Genomic DNA, 27043 nt, shown 5'->3' on the forward strand with positions numbered 1-27043 from the left:
AAAGTTTTTACATAACAAAAATAAACGAGAATTATTAAACAAAACAAGTTGGGTATTATCTTTATATTCAGGTGTGTTTCTTAACGATGCCTGGCTTCAAACTCCTCAAGTGTGTGAAAACACACAATCCTTTAACAGGCCCATTCAACCCCTGCACTTTCCATGTAATCAACCGGGTCGGGGGCTCCCTGTTCCCTTTCCCTGCCGGTCAGTCATAACCCTTTAGCCAGCTCACCTGTCCACGCCTAATACTCTTCTGGGCCACCCCATGATGTCCGCAATCCCTCCCTAACCAACTGCACCACACCAACCACACCCACGAGCAACCATCTTTCCTCCTCCACACCTACCATCCCCATAACCAAACAAAGAACCAACCCGTTCCCCCACCCCCACACCCTCCTCCTGACAACCGCTACTTCACTCCGTTAACTAGCCCAACCAGCTAGCTTGGTGGCCCTGCCTGGGGTCTCTGGCTACTCCTCCTCCCCAATCCGCCCTTCAACCCTCATTCCCCAAACATCCATGGAGAAACAAAAGGCATTTTACCTTCTCCACTCCCATCGCCTATACTCCCACTTGTGCAGCCACATTTTCTATAAAGCGCAACTCTTAAGTTCAATGTTCTCACACTTCTTCCAGTCCAAGGTCTCTCATAAAGTCATTCGCCGCTGGGGGGTGGAGATGGTGACGGGGGAGGCGGGGCCTTAACTGGTTCTTCCCCGCGCTGGAGCGGTGCCAGGAGGAGGGATAGATTGGGGGATGATCCCACTTCGGGAGGGGTCGGGCTATTGGCGGGAGTTTCCGGGGTCAGCAGAAGTTAGCTGACCCACGGAAGTACAATGGAGGACGGTTTGCGGCTGGGAGGGTTCCTAGCCTGGGGGGGAAGGGAGGGGGGAAAGGGGAATACCGGGTTGCTGCTGGTAGGGTCAAGAAGGAGCTGGTGGGGGCTGGGGGGACAGAGGTGAGGGGTTGTCGCTATGGGGACGGGGTCGAGCAGGGGGTGCTGGCCTGGGACGGGCAGTCAACGGGCTATGGCTAGCCGACGGGGGAGGGGGGGGGCGGGACGCCCTCTTATCCTGTTGGTCACCTGGAATGTGAGAGGGTTGAATGGGCCGGTGAAGCGGTCGAGGGTACTGGCTCACCTAAGGGGCTAAAGGCGGATGTGGCAATGCTTCAGGAGACCCACCTGAGGGTGGCGGACCAGGTCCGCCTGAGGAAGGGATGGGTGGGGCAGGTTTTCCACTCGGGGTTGGATGTGAGGAACCGGGGAGTGGCGATTCTGGTGGGGAGAAATGTGTTGTTTGAGGCATCGGAGGTGGTGGCGGATAAGCGGGGTAGGTATGTGATGGTTAGGGGCAGGCTACAAGGAGAGAAGGTGGTACTGGCTAGTGTGTATGCCCCAAATTGGGACGATGCGGGCTTTATGAGGCGTATGTTGGGACGGATCCCGGATCTGGAGGCGGGAGGTCTGATCATAGGGGGGGACTTTAATACGGTGTTGGATCCTTCACTGGATCGGTCCAGCTCTAGGACGGGTAGGAGGCCGCCGGCGGCCAAGGTACTGAGAGGGTTTATGGACCAGATGGGTGGGGTGGATCCATGGAGGTTTGTAAGGCCGAGGGCACGCGAGTACTCTTTCTTCTCCCACGTACATAGGGTCTACTCTCGGATAGATTTCTTTGTGGTGAGTAGGGGACTGATTCCGAGAGTGGAGGAGGCCGAGTATTCGGCCATTGCAATCTCCGACCACGCTCCGCATTGGATAGAGTTGGAGATGGGAGAGGTGCGAGACCAACGTCCGTTGTGGCGGTTGGATGTGGGGTTGTTGGCGGAGGAGGAGGTGTGTAGGAGGGTCCGGGCAAGTATTGAGGGATACCTTGAGGTGAATGATACTGGGAAGGTTCAGGTGGGGATGGTCTGGGAAGCCCTGAAGGCAGTAATTCGTGGGGAGCTGATATCCATCCGGGCACACAGGGAGAGGAGCGAAAGGAGTGAGAGGGATAGACTGGTGGGAAAGATGCTGGAGGTGGACAGGAGGTATGCAGAGGCACCAGAGGAGGGACTGTTGGGGGAGAGGCGCAGCCTGCAGGCTAAATTTGATTTGCTGACCACTAGAAAGGCGGAGGCACAGTGGAGGAAGGCACAAGGGGCAGTGTACGAACATGGTGAAAAGGCGAGTAGGATGCTGGCTCATCAGCTGCGTAAGCGGGATGCGGCTAAGGAGATTGCTGGAGTGAGAGATAAGAGTGGGAATGTGGTGCAGAAGGGGGTAGAGGTGAATGAGGTCTTCAAGGATTTTTACGGGGAACTGTACCGGTCGGAGCCAACGGGGGAGAGGAGGGGAATGGAGAGGTTCCTTGACGGGCTTTCTTTCCCGAAGGTGCAGGAGGAGAAGGTGGAGGGGTTGGGTGCGCCGATTGAGCTGGAGGAGCTAGTTAAGGGGATCGGGCAGATGCAGTCAGGGAAGGCACCGGGGCCGGATGGGTTCCCGGTGGAATTTTATAAAAAGTTTGTGGATCTAGTGGGCCCCTTGCTGATGCGAACACTCAATGAAGCGTGGGAGGGGGGGACTTTGCCCCCGACGATGTCACGGGCGCTGATCTCGTTAATTTTAAAGAAGGACAAGGACCCCCAGCAGTGTGGTTCATACAGGCCCATATCTCTCCTCAACGTGGACGCTAAGGTGCTGGCAAAAATCCTGGCCACCAGGATAGAGGACTGTGTGCCAGGGGTTGTGCACGAGGACCAGACAGGTTTTGTGAAGGGAAGGCAGCTGAACACGAATGTGCGGAGATTGCTGAATGTCATTATGATGCCGGCGATTGAGGGGGAGGCAGAGATAGTGGTGGCACTGGATGCGGAGAAGGCCTTCGATAGAGTGGAGTGGGGGTACCTATGGGAGGTGTTGGGGAGGTTTGGATTTGGTGAAGGGTTCATTAGATGGGTAAGGCTGTTATATGAGGTCCCGATGGCGTGCGTGGCTACGAATAGGAGGAGGTCGGAGTACTTCCGGCTTTACCGAGGGACCAGGCAGGGTTGCCCCTTGTCCCCCTTGTTGTTTGCACTGGCAATCGAGCCGCTGGCGATGGCATTGAGAGATTCAGAGAGGTGGAGAGGCTTGGTGCGAGGTGGAGAGGAACATAGGGTGTCGTTGTATGCCGACGACCTGTTACTGTATGTGGCGGACCCGGTGGGAGGGATGCCGGGAGTGATGGAGTTACTAGCCGAGTTTGGAACCTTCTCAGGTTATAAATTAAACTTAGGCAAGAGCGAGGTGTTTGTGGTGCACCCTGGAGACCAGGAGGAAGGAATTGGTAGGCTCCCGCTTAGGCGGGCAGGGGAGAGCTTTAGGTACCTGGGGGTGCAAGTGGCCAGGGACTGGGGGACTCTCCACAAGCATAACTTTACCAGGCTGGTAGATCAGATGGAGGAGGAGTTCAGGAGGTGGGACATGCTGCCATTGTCGTTGGCGGGGAGGGTGCAGTCCGTCAAAATGACAGTGCTTCCGAGGTTCTTGTTCCTTTTTCAGTGCCTGCCCATATTTATCCCCAGGGCCTTCTTTAGGAGAGTGACTAGCAGTATTCTGAGTTTTGTGTGGGCACATGGGACTCCGAGAGTGAGGAGGGTGTTCCTGGAGCGAGGAAGGGATGGAGGTGGGCTGGCACTGCCCAACCTTCTGGGGTACTATTGGGTAGCCAATGTGTCAATGGTGCGTAAATGGGTGATGGAGGGGGGAGGGGCGGCGTGGAAAAGAATGGAGATGGCGTCATGTAGAGGTACGAGCCTGGGTGCCATGGTCACGGCACCGTTGCCGCTCTCCCCTAAGAGGTTTACCACGAGCCCGGTGGTGGCGGCGACCCTAAGAATCTGGGAACAATGGAGACGGCATCGGGGGGAAACAGGGGGCTCGATGGAGGCTCCACTGGGTGGCAACCATCGGTTCATCCCGGGGAACACGGATGGGGGATTCAGGGGGTGGCAAAGGGCGGGCATCAGCAAATTGAGGGACCTGTTTATTGGCGGGAGGTTTGCGGGCCTGGGGGAACTGGAAGATAAATTTGGCCTTCCCCAGGGGAACATGTTCAGATACCTGCAGGTAAAGGCGTTTGCTAGGCGACAGGTAGAGGGATTCCCTTTGCTGCCCTCGCAGGGGGCGATGGACAGAGTGCTTTCGGGGGTGTGGGTAGGAGAGGGGAAGGTGTCTGACATCTATAAGGTAATGCAGGAGGTGGAGGAGTCGTCAGTGGAGGAGCTGAAGGCTAAATGGGAGGAGGAACTCGGGGAGCAGATAGAGGACGGGACTTGGGCGGATGCCTTGGACAGAGTCAACTCTTCCTCCTCATGTGCGAGGCTTAGTCTCATCCAATTTAAGGTGCTGCACCGGGCCCACATGTCCGGGACTAGGATGAGTAGGTTCTTCGGCGGTGAGGACAGGTGCACCAGATGTTCGGGGAGTCCTGCGAACCACGCCCATATGTTCTGGGCATGCCCAGCACTGGAAGAATTCTGGAAGGGGGTGGCGGGGACGGTGTCGAGGGTGGTTGGATCCAGGGTCAAACCAGGGTGGGGACTCGCGATTTTTGGAGTTGCGGTAGAGCCGGGAGTGCAGGAGGCGAAAGAGGCCGGTGTCCTGGCCTTTGCGTCCCTAGTAGCCCGTCGAAGGATTCTGTTACAATGGAAGGATGCAAGGCCCCCAAGTGTGGAGACCTGGATCAGTGACATGGCGGGATTTATAAAATTGGAAAAGGTCAAATTTGCCCTGAGAGGATCAATACAAGGGTTCTATAAACGATGGCAGCCTTTTTTGGACTTCCTGGCTCAGAGATAGGTAACTGGGTCAATAGCAGCAGCAACCCGGGGGGGGGGGTGCATTATTGTAGTGTTTATTCTGTAACTTTATAGTGTGTTAATATGCGTTGTTGTTAAAATGCTGGGTTGTTCATGGGGGTGGGGCGAATGTATATGATTGTTAATATTATTGTTATTTTCGGTATTTTACTAAGGTGCGTCAATGTTGTATAAAATCAAAATTTCTCAATAAAAATTATTTAAAAATAAATAAATAAGGTCATTCGCCTCCTCCTGCGAGTCAAAATAGAACTCTTGGTTCTGGTTCTGGACCTACAGATGAGCAGCGTACAGAACCCCAAACTTCGCCCCCTTCTTGTAGAGGGCAGTCTTGATCCGATTGTAATCGGTCCTCCACTTGGCCAGCTCAGCTTCCAGGTTCTGATAAATACACAACTTGTTCTCCTCCCAGGCGCACTTCTTTGTCTGCCTCGCCCACCTCATAATCCTCTCTTTGTCAAGAAAACGATGCAGCCTCACCACCATTCCCTCTGTGGCTCCCCTGCTTGCGGCTTCCTCCTGAGCGCCCTGTGTGCTTGATCCACCTCGGGAGGGTGGTCAAAGACCCATTCCTGCCCCATCAGCTGCCCCAACATTTTTGCCACATACTTTGCGGCCTGCACTCCTTCAATACCCTCAAGTATCCCCATGATCCGGAAATTTTGCCTCCTGGAACGATTTTCAAGATCCTTCAACTTCTCCCTCAGCTTTGTTTGGCTACTCGTCACCATCCCCACCTCTGCCTCCAGCAAGGTCAATCAATCCTCATGCTTCCCCATCGACGACTCCATCTTCTGGATTGCCAGGCCCTGTATCTCCTTCCTCTGCTCCACCCGTTAAATAGCTGCCCTAAACGGCGCCACCATCTTAGCCAGATCCTCTGAAACCACCTTCTTTTGCTGCTGGAACATGTTGCTGAGAAGGTTCAACAGCTGCTCTGTAGGCCACTGGGCAGGCAATGCTGCCCCACCACTCTCTGCCATCTTTTCCAGCGTAGCACCTTTATTCATCTCTCTGTTATGATGCTGCCTCTTGTTCATTAACTCCTCGTTTGGTAAGCCACAAACCGCTCCCACCAGAGGAGTATTGCATTCCCTCAGTACTCATGAATCTTTTGCCATCAAAAACCTCTCAGATTGGGTGGGGGAAGGACAAAATAATTTCATCTCAAGCGGGAGCCACCAAATGTGTGACATCTCGCTCCATAGCCGCCACCGGAAGTCCCTTGTACCTTTCTTTTTTCGAATCATGGGGAAATTTAGTGTGGCCAATCCACTTGCCCTGCACATCTTTGGGTTGTAAGGGTGAGACCCACGCAGACATGGGAGAATGTGCAAACTCCACACGGATAGTGACCTGAGGCTGGGATGGAACCCGGGTCCTTGGCGTTGTGAGGCAGCAGTGCTAACCACTGTGCCACCGTGCTGCCCTTTCTTGTACTTTTCTAAGAGTTTCTGTAATATGTTCTTTACTTCATTCAATTAGTTCATAGCTTGCAATTCAGTTTGATTTTGATCAACCACGTTCTTCCGAAAAGTGCAGGAAAGCTTTTACCACATATAATGGCAATTTTTCAGATTAACCATTCACTACAACTTGCACCAAGATATAACCATTCACCTGAACCACATTTTCAGTATAGTTCCCAAGATCATATCAGATGCTTTTAATACTTCTTGAGCTTTTTTGATGTATATTTTTAGAGATAAGAGATGCAGCAATTCCCGTATCCGCTTCCATTTTAATTTTGTTCTTATTTTGTTTAGGATAGACCCAATATCTCTGTGTATTGCCTTGCATCGATAATACACTAAGTTTTAGTTCTTTGATCTCGGTAGACATTGTGCCGTAGGAATTTTCAATTTCTCCAGTTATTCTGTATATTAATTTTTTGGATGTGGTTACGTTCTTGTGTTTACCCACTTTCGAGGTTTGAGGATTTTGTCATTTGCTTTCTTGCCCCCAACATTGCAGTGGAGAATGTACCATTTGGGCATACCTATGGCATGCTTGCATGTTGAGAGATCTTCTTTTCTCACTGTTGATCTTGTTTATTTTGGCACCAGCTCCATTTTGAGGAGTGTCTTTTGCTGCCAGTGACAAATCTGAGTGTCGAAGAGCTTTCTGTCAGCAATCATCTCTGGATTGTTTCATTTCAGAATCTGCGCACCAGTCTGTCTCAGTGTGTCCTTCAGGGTCGATCCAAATTCAATTCTTTGGTCGTGGCTGTAGTACAAATTGTGCAATATTTCCACCCTCTTGACTACGCCAGTGAAATCTGAATCTCTCTGCCATGATCAATGGTTTGGGCGAGAAATGTTCTTCATGGGTCTGAGTCAGTTTCTGGTAAGTGTCATGTGAGAGTACCTTTAAGAAGCAGGGGGCTGATTTCGAGGGTGGAGGATGCCGAATATTTGGCGATAGCCATTTCGGATCATGCCCCGCACTGGGTGGACCTCGAGCTGGGGGAGGAGAGAGACCAGCGCTCGCTCTGGCTCTTGGAGGTCGGGCTGCTGGAAGATGAGAAGGTGGGCGGGCGGGTTCGAGGATGTATCAAGAGGTACCTGGAGGCCAATGATAATGGGGAGGTCCGAGTGGGGACGGTCTGGGAGGCATTGAAGGCAGTGATTAGAGGGGAGTTGATCTCCATCCGAGCCCATAGGGAGAGGAGAGAGCAGAGGGAGAGGCTGGTGGGGGAGTTGGTGAGGGTGGGTAGGAGATACGCGGAGGCTCCGGAGAAGGGATTGCTGGGGGAGCGGCGTAGTCTTCAGGCCAAGTTCGAACTGCTGACCAGCAGAAAGGCAGAAACTCAGTGGAGGAAGGCACAGGGAGCGGTGTATGAATATGGGGAGAAGGCGAGTAGGATGCTGGCGCATCAGCTCCGTAAGCGGGATGTGGCCAGGGAGATTGGTGGAGTTAAGGATAGGGGAGGGAATGTGGTGCGAAGGTGGGGAGGCATCAATGGGGTCTTCAGGGACTTTTACGGGTAATTGTATCGGTCTGAATCCCCAGTGGGGGGGGGGGAATGGGGCGCTTCTTGGACCGTCTGAGATTCCCGAGGGTGGAGGAGGGGCAGGTGGAGGGACTGGGGGCGCCGATTGAGCTGAAGGAGCTGGTCAAAGGGATAGGGAGCATGCAGTCGGGGAAGGCGCCGGGGCCGGATGGGTTCCCAGTCGAATTCTATAAAATGTATGCAGACCTGCTGGGTCCCCTGTTGGTTAGGACCTTCAACGAGGCAAGGGAGGGGGGGCTTTGCCCCCGACTATGTCCCGGGCGCTGATTTCCTTGATCCTTAAGCGGGACAAGGACCCCCTGCAGTGTGGATCATACAGGCCGATCTCGCTGTTAAATGTAGACGCCAAGCTGTTGGCGAAGATCTTGGCCACAAGGATAGAGGACTGTGTGCCGCGGGTCATCCACGAGGATCAGATGGGGTTCGTGAAGGGAACGCAGCTGAACACCAACATACGGAGGCTCTTGAATGTTATAATGATGCCGGCGGTAGCGGGGGAAGCGGAGATAGTGGTGGCGCTAGACGCAGAGAAGGCCTTTGATAGGGTTGAGTGGGGGTACTTGTGGGAGGTGCTGGAAAGGTTTGGGGAGGGGTTTGTCAGATGGGTGAGCTTGTTATATGAGGCCCCGATGGCGAGCGTGGCCACGAATAGGAGGAAATACTTTGCGTTGGCAATCGAACCCCTGGCCATGGCATTGAGGCAGTCGAGGAACTGGAAGGGACTGGTGCGGGGTGGGGAGGAGCACAGAGTGTCGCTTTATGCAGATGACTTATTGCTATATGTGGCGGACCCAGTGGGGGGAATGCCGGAGGTGATGAAGATTCTCAGGGAATTTGGGAACTTCTCAGGGTACAAGCTCAACCTGGGGAAGAGCGAGCTGTTCGTCGTGCACCCGGGGGATCAGGAAGAGGGGATTGGTAGGCTCCCACTGAAAAGGGCGGAGAGGAGCTTTAGGTACCTGGGAGTCCAGGTGGCCAGGAGCTGGGGGGGCCCTACACAAACTTAACCGTATAAGGCTGGTGGAGCAAATGGTGGAGGAGTTTAAAAGATGGGACATGTTGCCGCTGTCGCTGGTGGGCAGTCAAGATGACGGTGCTCCCGTGGTTTCTGTTCCTGTTCCAGTGGCTCCCTATCCTTATCCCGAAGGCCTTTTTTAGGAGGGTCAACAGGAGCATTATGGGGTTTGTATGGGCGCATGGGACCCCAAGGGTGAGAAGGGTGCTTTTGGAGCGGGGCAGGGATAGGGGGGGGCTGACGCTGCCCAACCTCTGTGGGTACTATTGGGCTGCCAACGCAGCGATGGTGCATAAATGGGCAATGGACGGGGAAAGGGCAGCATGGAAGAGGATGGAGATGGCGTCCTGTGTGGGCATGAGCCTGGAGGCGCTGGTAACGGCGCTGCTGCCGCTCCCTCCAACGAGGTATACCACGAGCCCGGTGGTGGCGGCTACCCTCAGAATCTGGGGGCAATGGAGACGGCACGGAGGGAGGTGGGGGGTCTCGATGGGGTCCCCGTTACGGGGGAACCACCAGTTTGTTCAAGGTAGAATTCATGGCGGGTTCCTGAGTTGGCACAGGGCAGGTGTTAGGAGGTTGAGGGACCTGTTTGTAGACGGGAAGTTTGCGAGCCTGGGTGAGTTCGAGGGGAAGTTCCGGCTCCTCCCGGGGGAACATTTTTAGGTACATGCAGGTAAGGGCGTTTGCCACACGGCAGGTGGCAGGGTTCCCTCTGTTGCCCCCGCGTGGGGCCCAGGACAGGGTGCTCTCGGGGGTGTGGGTTGGAGAGGGGTGGATTTCGGACATGTACCAAGTGATGCAGGAGGTAGACGAGGACTCGGTGGAGGAGCTGAAGGGTAAATGGGAAGGTGCTACATAGGACTCATATGACCGGGACGAGGATGAGTAGGTTCTTTGGGGGCGAGGACAGGTGTACTAAGTGCTCGGAGAGCCCAGCGAACTATGCCCATATGTTCTGGGCATGCCCAGCGCTGGGGGAATGTTGTAAGGGGGTAGCAAGCACGGTGTCGAGGGTGGTAGGATCCAGGGTCAAGCCAGGCTGGGGACTCGCAATATTTTTGGTTGCAGTGGAGCCGGGAGTGCAGGAGGTGAAAGAGGCCGGTGTTCTGGCCTTTGCGTCCCTAGTAGCCCGGCGGAGGATTCTTCTTCAGTGGAAGGATGCGAGGCCCCCAAGCGTGGAGGCCCGGATCAATGATATGGCGGGGTTTATTAAATTGGAGAGGGTGAAATTTGCCCTGAGGGGATCAGTACAGGGGTTTTTCAGGAGGTGGTAGCCTTTCCTAGATTTCCTGGCAGAACGGTTGGGAAAAAGGCCAGCAGCAGCCCGGGGGGAGGGGTGGGGGGTCGTTTCTGTGGGTTGGGTTGAAGGGACGTGTATATGTGTTCTTTGTTTATGACGGGCGTTAATCTATTTCTTCTTTTTTGTATGTACCGGGGGGGTGGGGGGGGGGGGGTTGGGTTTGCTCTTTTTTGTTTTCTTAGTTAATATTTTATGTTACTGATATTTTGTGAAAATCTGAATAAAAATTATTTTTAAAAAGAGTACCTTTAAGAAATGATGTTTAAGAAATGTACCTTTAAGAAATGAGGCAGCTCATATTACTGAAGTGATCTCAGAGTGTGGGTGGAGCTGGGTTTTTAGCTGAGCCATTTTGTTGTGTTTTGGTTTCAGTTTTCAGAAAGCAGCTGAAAAGTGCCTGGCTGGTTTGCTGTGAGCTGTTTTGAAAGGAGAAAGCTAGTTTGAGAAAGCAGGTGAAAAGTGCCTGGCTGGTTTGCTGTGAGCTGTTTTGAAAGGAGAAAGCCAGTTTTGAGAAAAGAGCTTGGGTGTGTCTGTGTTTTGCAGGGAGCTGGATTTGCTGTGATCTCTGCCATGAAAGACTATCTCTGAATCATTTGTGTGATTTAAACTCATAATAGTAATGTCTTTAACCTGATGTGTTTCTGTTTAAAGGTGTTAAGTCTTTTGGAGGTTTGAAGGAACATTTTGAGGAATTATTTAGTGTTGTATTATTTTAAGTAAGGGGTGTTAAGGGATCCAATGTTTATTTAAGAAGGTTAAGTTGAACATAGAACATAGAACAGTACAGCACAGAACAGGCCCTTCAGCCCTCAATGTTGTGCCGAGCCATGATTGAATTCATGGAATAAACATTGTTTTGTGTTTAAAAACCCTACGTGTCCATAATTGTTGTACCACACCTGGAGAACAAGCCGTGTGCTTCAAAAGCAACAATACATAAAAGGGAGAGTTTGGTTGAACTCCATGGTACATTTTGGGGTTCTGAAACCGCCGCTCCCATAACAAGTTTTGTATTAAGCTTTGCAAGATGTACAGGACTTTGTATTAGGATGAAGGTTTTCCATCCTATTACACTCAAGAAAGTTGCTACTTCCATTCCATCTAGTATCCTGTTTTCAGCAAGGTAATATGGAATCTCTCTTCATAGGAACTCCTGTGATTCCGCATTCTCTTTGAATGGTTCCATGGCGCTACCTTTTCCCAGCATTGCAGTTACCTGTTCTTAAATTGTAGTATTTTCCTTAATTTGTCCTCCCCTCTAATATATTTCTCTTCCAATTTAATTCTACTATTTCTTTTGTTGTTCCTTCAAAGATTTTCTTGGTTAGACTGTGGCTTTAAGAAAAGCACCAATCTTTTAAAATCCGACGATTTCATCTGTACTTCTATTTAATTTTGGTTACTATCGTGTTATTTTTCCTTTTTGAGCAGTTATTCCCAAAGTCTCTTCTTTCCGAGTTCAAGGACCGATGCTGCAGCCCGCCATGTGCGAAGGTGCGCAGCTGGAAAAACTCTCCAGCTTCGATAAATGGCTCATTGTTTTACAGCCTACTCCCTTATTTCCTGGCTTTTGCTTTCGTAAATGTTTTTCTTTTCTGAGCCCACCGATTGTGCAAATCTGTTGGCACAGCAGTCGACGTTCTGACAGACATTTTCTCTTTCCACCTCCGACGCTCTCGAGCGCTCCCAAGTTATGGCCGTATTGAAAAAATTTAACAGCCGGGTGACTTGCGTAAGGCTTCATGTCTTCGTGCCTGGGTTCCTCCTGTGATTCACCTGTCATGCCCGGCTCTGCACTGGGCGTGACGAGGTAGTACAATCACGCCCAAACATTCCAAATCCTTCTTGGCTTCAATTGTGATGAAACAATACAGTCACTGAGATGTTACCCAATAGTGCCTTTCTTAAGTCCTTCATTTTTTATTCCAGTGTAACTGCAGGAGCAGTATGGTGGCACAGTGGTTAGCACTGCTCCCTCATAGCACCAGGGATCTGGGTTCAATTCCGACATTAGGTCTGTGTGGAGTTTCCACGTTGTCCCCGTGACTATTTGGGTTTCCTATGGGTGTTTCAGTTTTCTCCAACAGTCCAAAGATGTGCAGGTTAGGTTGATTGGCCATGCTAAATTGCCCCTTAGGGTCCAAAAGGTTAGATGGAGTTACGGAGATAGGGCGGGGAAGTGGGCCTGGTGGGAGGATACTGTTGCTAAAATGAGGGTACTAATGATTGCCATGATTGGCAACTTCTAGGTCCTGTGAAGTACTGGTTGAAGTCCGATGCATCTTGGCTGATGCTGGAATAATTTGGCTCAGCTGGGTTAGTGGCACCTATACAGGTTTTGGAAGAGGATGTGATCAGCATGTGACTCCATAACTCTTTGGTCTTCTGTAGCATTATGTCTTGCTCCATTGTGTGAGATAATCGCACTGATTTACATGTCAGCAGTTTATAAGAAATACGTAATCTGATGCTAATCCGTATTCTCCATTCCTCTCCCAGTCTGTCCACTTTCCCAGGTTTGAGGCATTAGTGGACAGCAAAACCTAAATTACAATAGTTTAATTCTCCATCAATGATTAATGCCTTTCGATCATTGATTGAGCCACAGAGGCCTGTTCCAACGAACATTTAGGGACACAGCATATTGCAGATATTCTCCTCTAAAAGACACAGTTTGGGGCCTTTGCTGAACCAGAAAGTGACGTTTTCCCAGACTTGGTCACCTAAGCAATATGTGTGGTAACTACTAACTGGCTTTGACCTATAGAGTTAAAAAAATTGGAAGTTGCTTGGGAACAGGAGTGAGTTCAGGGAATGTGGGTAGATTTTTGGCAACTTTGGATAAAACGGTGTGTTTGTTTCTTATACGCAAGTATCATGGTGTACGTTAGTCTTCTGTCATGTTCTTTTTTTTACCTTAATAAATATTCTTTATTGTTTACACAACGACTGGACTGATTCCTCCCTGGGTCGTAAGTGGTTCCTCACATTATCCCAATCAAAAATACATCACTAAGAACCAGTGTTTCAAGTTAAGCTTCAGGATTTTGAGACACACTTGAGGTAACATCAGCGGGGTTCATAACAAAAATTTGGTGTTCTTGACTGGGATTTTAAAAAGCATAATTCCTTTTGGGTTTAGGGAATTTGTGACTTTTTAAACCTAACGAGTGAGGAAACGTGGAGCCATGTGAGAATGTGTGAAGGAGACTACAAACATGGCTCTTGCTCTAACCCAGGCTTATTTAGAAGTAGACAATACAACCATAACAAATTTAAAAAGTGTTCATAAAGCTAAATTGATGGAATTAACATAATTTGGGATACAGGGGCTAAAAAAGTTGAAATAATTGAAAGCCTCGCAACTCATTTAAATATACAAGTAGGGTCAGACAGACAGAGTACTCCAAGAAGAGGGGAAATTGAATTAGCTAAAATTAAGTTACAAAGAGAAATAGAAATGTGAGAGAGATTTCCAAAGGAAACTGGAAATGCAGAAGTTAGCAATGGCAGACACAGAAAAAGAGAGAGAACATCAAATTAAAATGCAGTGAATTGCAGTGGTGCAACAGCCGGCTGAGTTAGAAAATAGTTCTGGATATAAACCTAGTGGGGAGATGTTTAGATTTGTATAAGAACTTCCAAAATCTCAGAGCGTGTCAGACTCTGATTCTGTGGTAGTTTAAGCCCCTTCTCTGAAACGGGAGGGGTAGAAGGGACCTTTATGTACTTCGAACTCCAAGGCTGCCTTCTCCATGGATATGAGTACCTGGAAAAAGATCGATGTTCTTGTCTGGTGCAGAAACATGAGTTTCTGGGCATCTGGTTGTATTGTTTAGCACTGTTGCTTCACAGCGCCAGGGACCTGGGTTTGATTCCAGGCTTGGGTCATTGTCTGTGCGGAGTCGGCACGTTCTCCCCATGTTGCTTAGGTTTCCTCTGGGTGATCCGGTTTTCCTCCCACAAGTCACAAAAGACATGCTTATTCGGTGAATTGGACATTTTGAATTCTCCCTCACTAGCCAAATAGGCGCTGGAGTGTGGCAACTAGGGAATTTGCTCAGGAATTTCATTGGTGTTAATATACACCTACTTGTGACACTAATTGATGATTATTATTCTCATTATTATATTGAGCAGAGGAGAAGCAGGAAGTGGTGGTGTAGTGGTAATGTCACTGGATTAGTAATTCAGAGGTCCAGGCTGATGGGGACAGGGGTTCAAATTCCACTACAGAAGCTTGTGGAATTTGAATTCTGTTAATAAATCTGGAATTTCAAAAGCAAGTCTAATGGTGACCACAAAACTAATGCCGATTCTTGCAAAAACTCACCGAGTTCATAAATACCCTTCATAGGGAAGGAAATCAGTCGACCTTTCCTGGTCTGGCTTTCATAATGACCTCAAGATCCAAAGCAATGTGGTTGACTATTTAAATGCTCTCTGAAATGGCCTAGGAAGCTACTCAGCATTGGCCACTACGAAGTCTAAAATGGAATATTGAAACCTTGCAGTGGACCGCCTAGCATCGACTGAGGCACCAGAAATGACAATAGCATGCCCAACCCTGTTGACCCTGCAAAGTCATCCTTACAGCTGGGGGTTTGTGCCAAACGTATGAGAGCTGTCCCACATTTAATCAAGCAACAGCTTGACATAGTCATGCTCATGGAATCTTACCTTGCAGACAATGTTCCAGACATCACCATCCCTGGGTATGTCCTGTCATTACAGCAGGATTGACGTACCTGAGGTGGTGGCACAGTGCCATACAGTCGTGAGGTAGTGCTCTGCGAGCCCTCCACATCGACTCTGGATTCTGGTGAGTCTCATGACATCAGAGCGCACTTGGGAAAGGAAAGCGCCTACTGATTCACCACCCACTGGTTCCCCCTCGGCTGATGAATCAGTACTCCTCTATGTTGGACACTGCTTAGAGAAATCACCTGAGTGTGGCAAGGGCACAGTATGTACTCTGGGTGGGGGACTTAAACGTTCATCACCAAGAGTAGCTTGTTAGAAACTACTGACTGAGCTGGACGAGACCTAAGGACATAGCTGCTAGACTGTGTGTTTTCAGGAGATGGTGAGGGAATGAACAAGAAGGAAGAGACATACTTGACATTCTAATTAATCTCCTTCTCACAGATGCATCCGCCCTTGACAGCATTGGCAGGGGTAATCACCTCACAGTCCTTGTGAATGCAAAGTTCCATCTTCACAGGTGGTATTGGTGGTCATCTTTCAAAATTCTATTGGCTCTGAAATGGTTCCTGCAGATTGGAAGGTGGCAAATGTAACAGCACTATTTAAGAAAGGAGAGGGAGTGAAAACTGGGACTACAGACCGTTTATCCTGTCATCAGTAGTAAGGAAATGCCAGAATCTGTAATAAAGGATATGATAACAGGACACTCAGAAAATAATGCTAAGATTGGGCAGAGTCCAAAATTTGCGAGTGAAATCATGTTGAATGAATCTGTTCTGAGTTTTTTGAGGATTTAACTAGCAGAATTGATAGGGAATAACTCTGGGTGCTCCTGTTTCCTCCCACAGTCCAATGATGTGCAGATTAGTTGGATTGGTCACACTAAAATTGCCCCGTAATGTCCAAAAGTTAGGTGGGGTTGCTGGGTTACGGGGATAGGGTGGAGGTGTGGGCTTACGTAGGGTGCTCTTTCAGGGGCGGGTGTAGACTTGATGGGTCAAGTGGCCTCCTATTGCACTGTAAATTCTATGATTCTCTGGCTGCTCCCATGGATCCTCCCCGGGATCGTCCTCCTGCCCCTCCTGGTCTTCATCATCCTCCTCAGACAAGGCTGCATGTACCTCCTCAGCATGTTGCCTCGCTGCTGTGCCAGGTTGTGGAGGCACAGCATAACACCACCAAGCGGGTGATTCTCCAGGGAGTGTACTGCAGTACACCACCAGAGCAGTCGAGGCATCGGAACCGTATTTTCAGCAGTCCAGTGCACCGCTCAATGACAGCCTGGGCGGCCACGTGGGCCTCATTATATTGGGTCCCTACATCTATTTCCGGCCTCAGTACTGGTGTCATTAGCCAGGACCTCAGCAGGTACCCCTTCTCTCCTGAGCCAACCAGTCATCCTGGGGTGTCCCACAAAGATGCCAGGGATCTCCAACTGCCCCAGGATGTAGCTTTAGGCTGAACACCACCACCTGAATGTTCCTTTCTTGATTTTGCTTGATTTTGAGCTGGTGGTCGCACACTGGTTGCATGTTCAGGGAGTGGTATGCCTTCCTATTAATGAAGGGTGGCCGGACTGCCGGTGCACGCAAAGCAACATGCGCCCCCTCTATGACCCCCTTGAACTAGGGCATCCCAGTGATGGCAGAGAATCCTGCTGCCCAGGCATCTTGATGGGCCTGGTCCAGGTCAAAGTTTATATGATCAACCGCCCGGGAAAACAGGACACCTCTGACGTTGCGGATGTACTTGTAGGCTGTTGGTTGGGAAAGGCCGTACACGTTCTCGCTCGAGCCCTGGAATGAACCCAAGGCATAAAAGTTCATGGCTGTGGTTACCTTGACGGCCCCCCGAGCGGGTATCCTGCTTCTCCATGTGATGCTAAGTCCCCTCCCTAATCAACACACCCACCCTCTGGTCACGGGGGTGTCCCCAGTGCTGAGGTCCAGCTCTTGGGTGTTTGACTGTTGGCTGCTGCCTCTGTGGTGTTGATGCCTCCAGTGGTTAGGCAAAATGTACATGGCATGTCTACCTGTAGGAATCTACTTGGGAGCAGTGGAGTACTCACATAACTAACATTGCCAATTCCCTAGAAGCAATAACCTTCAGTTGTGCAGCCAGAGGCCACCACGGTCAGTAGGAGTTAAAGTGACCGTCACCATATTACCACGGACAGGGCTTTGTCCTGGAGATGTTCGGTAGATGGACAGGCAGCAGCTGAAGTTGCCCCAGGTATGGGTATACACAATCTGGTGGGTGGCATATTGGACCTCCAGGTGCTTTGCCCATTAACCCCCCATCCCAGTCCAGTGGCGACATCCCACAAGTGGCAGCTGACCCCTCCCCCGACCAGGCCATCTTCGCCTGGGGGCTCCCCCACCCACCCCGAGAACTGGGGCAGCAATCCCGGTGCTGATTGCCTGGTTTCGAAGATGGCTGCTCACCTCTGATGCCCACAGCAGCCAATGTGCTCGTTTCACATTTTTAAATAGGTGCGCTGAAGGGCATGACCCTTAGTTGTGGAGCTGGTTAGATCATGGGAGGCCGTAATCGGTGATTATTTGTTTCTCGCCACGTTGCAGTGGGATCCGGATCTTGCCAACAGGAGCAGGCCGGTTTGATCAGAAACAGATTGCCGCCCGATGCGGATTCCAATTTCGACCTATCCCGTGACCTAACTGGCTCACGTAGATTGGTGCCCAGCGCGATGAGGCCGTTAGATCGCGCCCACTGACAGTTGAACCTGAAGCAGAGAGGCTAATCCAAAATGCCTCGGCTATTACATTCACTTTGGATTCACATGTAGAAATTATACGTTATTGCTGGGTAATAAATAATTTTTTGTGTGATTTAATCATGGGATGTGGGCATTGTTGGTGAGGTCAGTTTTTATTGCCCATCTTCACATTGAGAATATGGTCGAATACCGCTTCTTGAATTTCTGCGGTCTATGTTGTCAGAACACCCACAGGCCTGTTTGGAGGGCAGTTCCAGAATTTTGACCGAATGATGGTGAAGGAATGGCGATATAGTTCCAAGGCAGGAAGGTGTGTGACTTGGAGGAACGTGCATTTGGTGGAATTCCATGCTTCTGCTGCCCTTGTCTTTCTAAGTGGTTGAGGTCACGTATTTGGTAAGTTCTCTTGAAGGAACCTTGGGGAGTTGACACAGTGCACACTGAAGTGGCTTTGCTTTAGTGGTGGCAGGAGTGAATATTTAAGGTGGTGGATGAGGTTCCAGTCAAGCATCAATGATGTCCTGGATTGTGTCGAGATTTTGATTGTTGTTGGAACTGCATTCTCCAGGCAAATGGAGATTATTCCATTACACTCCTGACTTGTGTCTTGTAGATGATGGCAGGCTTTGCGGAGTTGGGAGGTGAGTTACTCTCTCCAGAATTCCCAGTCTCTGACTGGCTTTTGTAGCCACAATAGTTATGGGTGATCCAGTTCATAGATAATTCATGACAAATCAACCACTTGTATATACAGTTCAGAAGTGTAGGATTATACAATCGCTTCCAGTTTAACTTAGAAGTATTAATATTTTACTTGTGTTCATCTAAGTTATGTATAAATCAGAAGTGTGGGAACATTTTGTGAGATATAACATGTTTATTATTGTTTTGTCATATAGATTCAAAGTACCCTTTGTGACCATGACAGCAGAAAGCTTGGACATGACAAATGGTTCCAATAAACTTGGTTCCGTGACCCAGAATGAAGCTGCACTACTTGCTTTGATGGAGCAGACGGGCTATACTATGATACAAGAAAATGGACAAAGGAAGTTCGGTGGACCTCCACCAGGTAGGAGTAAGATGTAAAAATTGGTGCTGGAATGTCTGTAAGGTTTCTCAGTTTCCTACATTAAACTTCAACAGATTGACAGAAAAACTACAGTGTACAAAATTATGAGGTGTCTAGATAGGGAAAACAGGATTCCCCTAGCTTAGGGGTCAATTACCAGGGGACATAGATGTAATGTGATTGGTAGAAGAATTAGAGGAGACACGAGGGAAAACTTATTCACCCAGAAGGTGGTAGGCGCCTGGAATTAATTGGTGGTTGAAGCTTGAACTCATTACTCATTTAAAAGTTACCTGGATCTGCAGAGTACTGTAACCTGCAAGACCAGGTACTGAAAGTGGGTTAAAAATTAGCAGATAGTTTCTTTTTTCTCTTTTTTTGGCCAGAGGGTCTGAATGGCCTTTTTCTGCACCGTAACTTTGCTTTAGTTTTGGGACTTCCGGTGGCTGTGATGGATCAGTAAGCCACACATTTGGGAGCTCCCGTTTTAAAGAGATTTTTCGGCTCTTTTGAGAGCCCAAAACGGAAATTTTTCGACGTCTCCCGGTGGGGGAAGGTGTGCTGAACGACTTTCCCTGCAGTCCATGACTCTAACTCGGAGTGGAAAGGGGGAAAAAACAGCAGCAGCTCCTCAGAAAAAACGGGGGAAGGGATCCAAGATGGCCGCCGACAGAGCTCCAGAGGAATGGAGACTCTGGGCCCAGGAACAACAAACTGATCTCCTGCGCTGCTTTAAAGAATTCAAGGATGAAGTACTGAGCTCTCTGCAGGAAACGAACAGAAGGCTGTCAGAGATTCAGTCCACCCATGGTGCTGCCATCAAGAAGTTGCAGACGCAGGCCATTGAACAAGAGGAGGAGGCCGTGGTCCTCGTGAGTAAGGTGGAGGGGCACGAAGCACTCCACAAGAAGTGGCAGGAACGCTTTGAGGAGCTGGATCACCGCATGAGGCGGAAAAACCTGCGGATCTTGGGCCTTGCAGAGGGGCTAGAGGGATCGGACCTGACAGCCTATGTGGCTGTAATGCTGAATTCGCTAGTGGGGGCCGGATTTCTCCATTTGCCCTTGGAGCTGGAGGGAGCGCACAGGGTGCTGGCCAGGAGGCCCAAGGAAGATGAACCCCCGCGTGCGGTGCTGGTGAGGTTCCACCGGTTCAGTGATCGGGAGTGCGTGCTGCGCTGGGCCAAGAAGGTGAAGAGCAGCAATTGGGAGAATGGGGTAGTGCGGATCTACCAGGACTGGAGTGCGGAGGTGGCTAAGCGGCGGTCCGGATTTAATCGGACGAAAGAGGTGCTTTATAGAAAAAAGATAAAGTTCGGAATGTTGCCGCCCGCGCGCCTGTGGGTAACTTATTTGGACCGGCACCATTATTTCGATTCCCCGGAGGAGGCGTGGGCCTTCGTGCGGACGGAGAAACTGGACTTGAACTAGGGGTTGGGGGTTGCGAGGTCGGCTGTAAGATATTAGTGCTGGATTCTGCTGTTGCTGTGTTCTCTTTTTCTTCTGTTGTTTTCTTCTTGTTTTAGTACTTTTGCAATTTTGATATGGTTATTTACGGAGGGGTTGTTCTGCTATGTTTTTGTTTTTGTGCTGTGGGACATTGTCTGGGCTGTGTATCTTGAGGGGAGGGTCGGGGGGGTATGTTGTATTATATGCCGGAGTGGGGGTATGGAGTGGGGCTGGTATTTGGGAGCTGCGTCAGAAGGGTGTGGTGGGGCAGTGCAAAAGCGCGGGCTTTCCTCTGGTTTCCCGTGCTGCGGGGCTGGGGGGTGGAGATGGTGACGGGGGAGGCGGGGCCTTAACTGGTTCTTCCCCACGCTGGAGCGGTGCCAGGAGGAGGGATAGATTGGGGGATGATCCCACTTCGGGAGGGGTCGGGCTATTGGCGGGAGTTTCCGGGGTCAGCAGAAGTTAGCTGACCCACGGAAGTACAATGGAGGACGGTTCGCGGCTGGGAGGGTTCCTAGCCTGGGGGGGAAGGGAGGGGGGGAAAGGGGAATACCGGGTTGCTGCTGGTAGGGTCAAGAAGGAGCTGGTGGGGGCTGGGGGGACAGAGGTGAGGGGTTGTCGCTCTGGGGACGGGGTCGAGCAGGGGGTGCTGGCCTGGGACGGGCAGTCAACGGGCTACGGCTAGCCGACGGGGGAAGGGGGCGGGACACCCTCTGATCCGGTTGGTCACCTGGAATGTGAGAGGGTTGAATGGGCCGGTGAAGTGGTCGAGGGTACTGGCTCACCTGAAGGGGCTAAAGGCGGATGTGGCAATGCTTCAGGAGACCCACCTGAGGGTGGCGGACCAGGTCCGCCTGAGGAAGGGATGGGTGGGGCAGGTTTTCCTCTCGGGGTTGGATGTGGGGACTTTGCCCCCGACGATGTCACGGGCGCTGATCTTGTTAATTTTAAAGAAGGACAAGGACCCCCAGCAGTGTGGTTCATACAGGCCCATATCTCTCCTCAACGTGGACGCTAAGGTGCTGGCAAAAATCCTGGCCACCAGGATAGAGGACTGTGTGCCAGGGGTTGTGCACGAGGACCAGACAGGTTTTGTGAAGGGAAGGCAGCTGAACACGAATGTGCGGAGATTGCTGAATGTCATTATGATGCCGGCGATTGAGGGGGAGGCAGAGATAGTGGTGGCACTGGATGCGGAGAAGGCCTTCGATAGAGTGGATTGGGGGTACCTATGGGAGGTGTTGGGGAGGTTTGGATTTGGTGAAGGGTTCATTAGATGGGTAAGGCTGTTATATGAGGCCCCGATGGCGTGCGTGGCTACGAATAGGAGGAGGTCGGAGTACTTCCGGCTTTACCGAGGGACCAGGCAGGGTTGCCCCTTGTCCCCCTTGTTGTTTGCACTGGCAATCGAGCCGCTGGCGATGGCATTGAGAGATTCAGAGAGGTGGAGAGGCTTGGTGCGAGGTGGAGAGGAACATAGGGTGATGTTGTATGCCGACGACCTGTTACTGTATGTGGCGGACCCAGTGGGAGGGATGCCGGGAGTGATGGAGTTACTAGCCGAGTTTGGGACCTTCTCAGGTTATAAATTAAACTTAGGCAAGAGCGAGGTGTTTGTGGTGCACCCTGGAGACCAGGAGGAAGGAATTGGTAGGCTCCCGCTTAGGCGGGCAGGGGAGAGCTTTAGGTACCTGGGGGTGCAAGTGGCCAGGGACTGGGGGACTCTCCACAAGCATAACTTTACCAGGCTGGTAGATCAGATGGAGGAGGAGTTCAGGAGGTGGGACATGCTGCCATTGTCGTTGGCGGGGAGGGTGCAGTCCGTCAAAATGACAGTGCTTCCGAGGTTCTTGTTCCTTTTTCAGTGCCTGCCCATATTTATCCCCAGGGCCTTCTTTAGGAGAGTGATTAGCAGTATTCTGAGTTTTGTGTGGGCACATGGGACTCCGAGAGTGAGGAGGGTGTTCCTGGAGCGAGGAAGGGATGGAGGTGGGCTGGCACTGCCCAACCTTCTGGGGTACTATTGGGCAGCCAATGTGTCAATGGTGCGTAAATGGGTGATGGAGGGGGGAGGGGCGGCGTGGAAAAGAATGGAGATGGCGTCATGTAGAGGTACGAGCCTGGGTGCCATGGTAACGGCACCGTTGCCGCTCTCCCCTAAGAGGTTTTCCACGAGCCCGGTGGTGGCGGCGACCCTAAGAATCTGGGAACAATGGAGACGGCATCGTGGGGAAACAGGGGGCTCGATGGAAGCTCCACTGGGTGGCAACCATCGGTTCATCCCGGGGAACACGGATGGGGGATTCAGGGGGTGGCAAAGGGCGGGCATCAGCAAATTGAGGGACCTGTTTATTGGCGGGAGGTTTGCGGGCCTGGGGGAACTGGAAGATAAATTTGGCCTTCCCCAGGGGAACATGTTCAGATACCTGCAGGTAAAGGCGTTTGCTAGGCGACAGGTAGAGGGATTCCCTTTGCTGCCCTCGCAGGGGGCGATGGACAGAGTGCTTTTGTGGGTGTGGGTAGGAGAGGGGAAGGTGTCTGACATCTATAAGGTAATGCAGGAGGTGGAGGAGTCGTCAGTGGAGGAGCTGAAGGCTAAATGGGAGGAGGAACTCGGGGAGCAGATAGAGGACGGGACTTGGGGCGGATGCCTTGGAGAGAGTCAACTCTTCTTCCTCATGTGCGAGGCTTAGTCTCATCCAATTTAAGGTGCTGCACCGGGCCCACATGTCCGGGACTAGGATGAGTAGGTTCTTCGGGGGTGAGGACAGGTGCACCAGATGTTCGGGGAGTCCTGCGAACCACGCCCATATGTTCTGGGCATGCCCAGCACTGGAAGAATTCTGGAAGGGGGTGGCGGGGACGGTGTCGAGGGTGGTTGGATCCAGGGTCAAACCAGGGTGGGGACTCGCGATTTTTGGAGTTGCGGTAGAGCCGGGAGTGCAGGAGGCGAAAGAGGCCGGTGTCCTGGCCTTTGCGTCCCTAGTAGCCCGTCGAAGGATTCTGTTACAATGGAAGGATGCAAGGCCCCTAAGTGTGGAGACCTGGATCAGTGACATGGCGGGATTTATAAAATTGGAAAAGGTCAAATTTGCCCTGAGAGGATCAATACAAGGGTTCTATAAACGATGGCAGCCTTTTTTGGACTTCCTGGCTCAGAGATAGGTAACTGGGTCAATAGCAGCAGCAACCCGGGGGGGGGGGGGGGGGGGGGGGGGGGTGCATTATTGTAGTGTTTATTCTGTAACTTTATAGTGTGTTAATATGCGTTGTTGTTAAAATGCTGGGTTGTTCATGGGGATGGGGCGAATGTATATGATTGTTAATATTATTGTTATTTTCGGTATTTTACTAAGGTGCGTCAATGTTGTATAAAATCAAAATTTCTCAATAAAAATTATTTAAAAAAAAAACTTTGCTTTAGTTTTAAACAGCATAAATGGTGAAGATTAAAGAACCTCCATTAAAATTCCATGGGTAATTGAAGATGGAATTGTTTTTTATAAAATTTTAGCTCCAACAATACATGCATTACATTGTCTAGGATTGTACCTGCTGGTTCTTTCTAGCACTGATCTTGCTGGAGTTTGTGGCAAGGAACGTAATTTGTCTGTGGTGGTGAGTCCATACCACTACTTGCGCATTTTGCTCATGTTCTCTTCTCCCAGAGTATGTACCCGTTCTTGGCTTTGATGTTCCTTTGGATATCGTGGTACAACTCCAATGTCCGATTATTTCTTGAGGCGTGCCTGTATTGCACAATATTTGAATGTACATCATAAAATTTAACAGTGTAATAATCGTAACCATGAAATCGGAGTTGGACATCAGTGACTTCTGAACATGTTTTTTCAACCTTTTAAAGGTGAATGGAGGAAGCACCTGTCATGACAAGGCTATATAGAAATCAATAAGTTGCTTTACTTCACAGTGGGTGAATGTATGAAACCATTATAGCTGGGCTAGTTTATAACCATGAACAACAATAATAATTTGAAAACATTTTTAAATGCAGAAAATTGTCATCCTGTTAGGCGATATTTATGGAAAGAGAAAAAGTTAACATTTCAAGTTATGGACCTTTTCATCAGAACGATTTGTCAATGACCTGAAACATTAACTGAGTATGCTGAGGTGGTACAGTTCAAAGAAACCCTTGATACTTGAGGTCAGTCGTATGTCCATCTGGTCTCCCTTGGGAAGAATCAGCAGTCTTCTAGCAGCCATGATGTAACCATAGCTGCAGCACTGCATGGACGCACAAATTAATCAAGCATACATATAGGAGGTCACCTTAGTTCCTGAGTGACTAGCCTCTGGTTATTTGGGGTTGCCTGAAGATCTGCCTAGTACAGGATGAATGCATGTTGGCTACTGATCTGATAAAAGGCATGACCAACATACTGGCCTGGCCATGGTTGCTACACAATAGCTGAACACTTCTAGACTGGTAGCTCCCATATCTCTCCCTGTTGTCATGAGGACCAGCATTTGTGTATGGTTGATGCTGTCTTAGACCATAAGATGTAGGAGCAGAATTAGGCCATTTGGCCCATCGAGTCTGCTCTGCCATTCAATCATGGCTGGTATGTTTCTTATCCCCTTCCTCCTGCCTTCTCCACATAACCCCTGATCTCCTTATTAATCAAGATTGGGAATTCTGCTGTCCTAGTAAAGCCACATGCCCACGATTCCTGCTTGTTCCTCCTGAGGGAGAAAACAGTATACTTTTCATGAATAGATTGAATGACCTGCATGGCTTCTGCATGCTCTGACTGATGGCGTTCATCAATATGTTAGAGGTGGAGGACTTCTGGTGGCGGCCATGAAAGAGTAGGTCGCACATTTGGTGGCTCCCGCTTGGGTCGGACCTTTGGACCTTTCCCGGATTTTACTTGGAAAATTGACCGTGACTGTGAGGAGGAGTCGCACACCAGTGCGTGGATAGGCGGACCAGAGTGATCACAAAGGAAGAAATAGGCGAACGGAGAAGGCTTAGGTTGAAGCTGCAGCAGAAAAAAGCATGGCGGACGACCAGAGTCCTGGCTCAACGACCCAGCGGTCGATGGAGCAATTGATGAAGTTTATTCCAGAGGGCTTTGCCAAGCAGAAGCAGGAATGCTTGGACCCGATTAGGGAATCGATTGCTTGGCTGGAACAGAGATTGGATGCTCACGATCGGGCGATCCAGAAAGAGAAGGCACTGACCGAGGATAAGGAACACCAAACAGCAATGGAGATGGAGGTGAGGATGCTGAGAGACCAGCAGAAAAGGCTCCATGTGAAGGTGGAGGATCTAGAAAATAGGTCCCGCCGGCTGAACTTGAGGATTGTTGGTCCGAAGGAGCGGATGCAGGGGCATATATAGCGGGTATGCGTGAGAAGCTAATGGGGGATGGGACGTTCACCCGAACCTTGGAGGTGGACAAGGCACAAAGAGCACTAGCGAAGAAGCTGCCTGTAGGTGACCCCCCGAGGGCAATGGTGGTGAGATTGCACAGGTACTTGGACAAGGAGCGTATTTTACGGTGGGACAGGCAGACACTGAGCTGTAAGTGGGAGAACAGCATCCTGTGCATTTACCAAGACCTGAGCACGGACGTAGCCAGGAAAAGAGCGGGGTTCAATCAAGTAAATTCGACCCTATTCAAGGAGAAGGTGAAATTTGGAGTGCTGTATCCAGCCCGTCTTTGGGTCACCTATGAGGAGCAACACTTCTATTTTGAGTCGCCCGAGGAAGTGATGGACTTCGCCAGAAGGGAAGGGCTGGTAGGGGACTGAGGTGTTTGAACGTTGCTGCAATGTTCACGTGAAAAATGTTTTTGTTTTTGGACTATATTCGTAATGCCTTCTGTATCGATCTTAGAGCTGCCGTGTATTTGTGTAAGTTAAAGTTTGCATTTGCACTGGTGGGGAATGAAGGTGTGAATTTTCAATGTGGGGTTTTCTTTTCTTTTTGTTTCTTCTGTTAACTGGGCTGGGAATGTTTTCTCTTGCATATGTGTGTCCGAGTGGGGATGGGGGGGGGGGGAAAACAATAGGTGGGAAAATGTTTGGCATCATGGGCAGGGGCTACCAAGGCAGCTGGGCGGGCTGGCTCAAGGAAGTGCAGTGGGGGGGGTGAGCAGATGTTATGCTTATTGAAGGGGGCTGTTTTTACTGTGCTGTTATTGGGTGGGGGCAATTGCTCTGCTGACAGGGGAGGGACTGTTGCTGGGGGACAAAATGGACGTCGGTGACGGAGGATGCCTGGGGGCAGGCCTGCGGGTTCGTGGGGTGCAAGCTGGAGACTGGCTGATCGGGAGGGAAGCCCCCTCACCAGGCTGATCACATGGAACGTTAGAGGGCTAAATGGGCCGGTTAAGAGGGCACGCATGATCGCCCGTTTGAGGGGATTGAAGGCGGACAGGACCGCATCTTATGGTAGCCAATTAGACTAGATTAAGGAAGGGATGGGTCAGGCAGGTATTTCACTCGGGGCTGGACTCTTAAGACCAGAGGGGTCACGATCTGATTAATAAGCGAATGTCATTCGAGGTGGGAAGAATAGTTGCGGATGTGGGAGGCTGTTACATCCATGGTTAGTGGAATGGGTGGGGGCTACCAAGCCAGCTTGGAAGGGCTGGCGGTGGTACTCGTGAAAGTTTACGCGCCAAACTGGGATGATGTGGACTTAATAAGGAGAATATTGGGTGAGGATCCCAGACCTGGACTCGCATAAGTTGGTCATGTGGGGCGGGGTGCCTTTAACACAGTCATTAACCCAAGGCTAGACCAGTCGAGCTCAAGGACAGGCAGGGTGCCAGCAATGGCAAAAGAGCTAAAGGGGTTTATGGGGGGTGGGGGAGGGAGAGGAGTGGACCCATGGAGGTTTGGGTGGCCGAGAGTGAAGGAATT

At 50.5% G+C, this 27043-nt stretch overlaps 1 protein-coding gene across 5 annotated transcripts in view; it reads left to right on the plus strand.

Annotated features, from left to right (window-relative positions):
- rbm46 (RNA binding motif protein 46) overlaps positions 1-27043 on the plus strand; it is a 120818-nt gene that overhangs the window by 14113 nt on the left and 79662 nt on the right. For 4 of the 5 annotated variants that reach the window (XM_038792273.1, XM_038792272.1, XM_038792274.1 and 1 more), the window contains one exon: positions 18526-18698. In XM_038792273.1, the coding sequence (XP_038648201.1) occupies positions 18548-18698 (151 nt within the window). In that variant the 5' untranslated portion in view covers positions 18526-18547. Of the gene's footprint in view, positions 1-6916; positions 7198-18525; positions 18699-27043 lie in introns of those variants that run through there. The other variant, XM_038792275.1, reaches the window with a different exon arrangement.

The sequence above is a fragment of the Scyliorhinus canicula genome, chromosome 3 (assembly GCF_902713615.1).
Source record: "Scyliorhinus canicula chromosome 3, sScyCan1.1, whole genome shotgun sequence".
NCBI classification, from domain to species: Eukaryota; Metazoa; Chordata; class Chondrichthyes; order Carcharhiniformes; family Scyliorhinidae; genus Scyliorhinus; species Scyliorhinus canicula.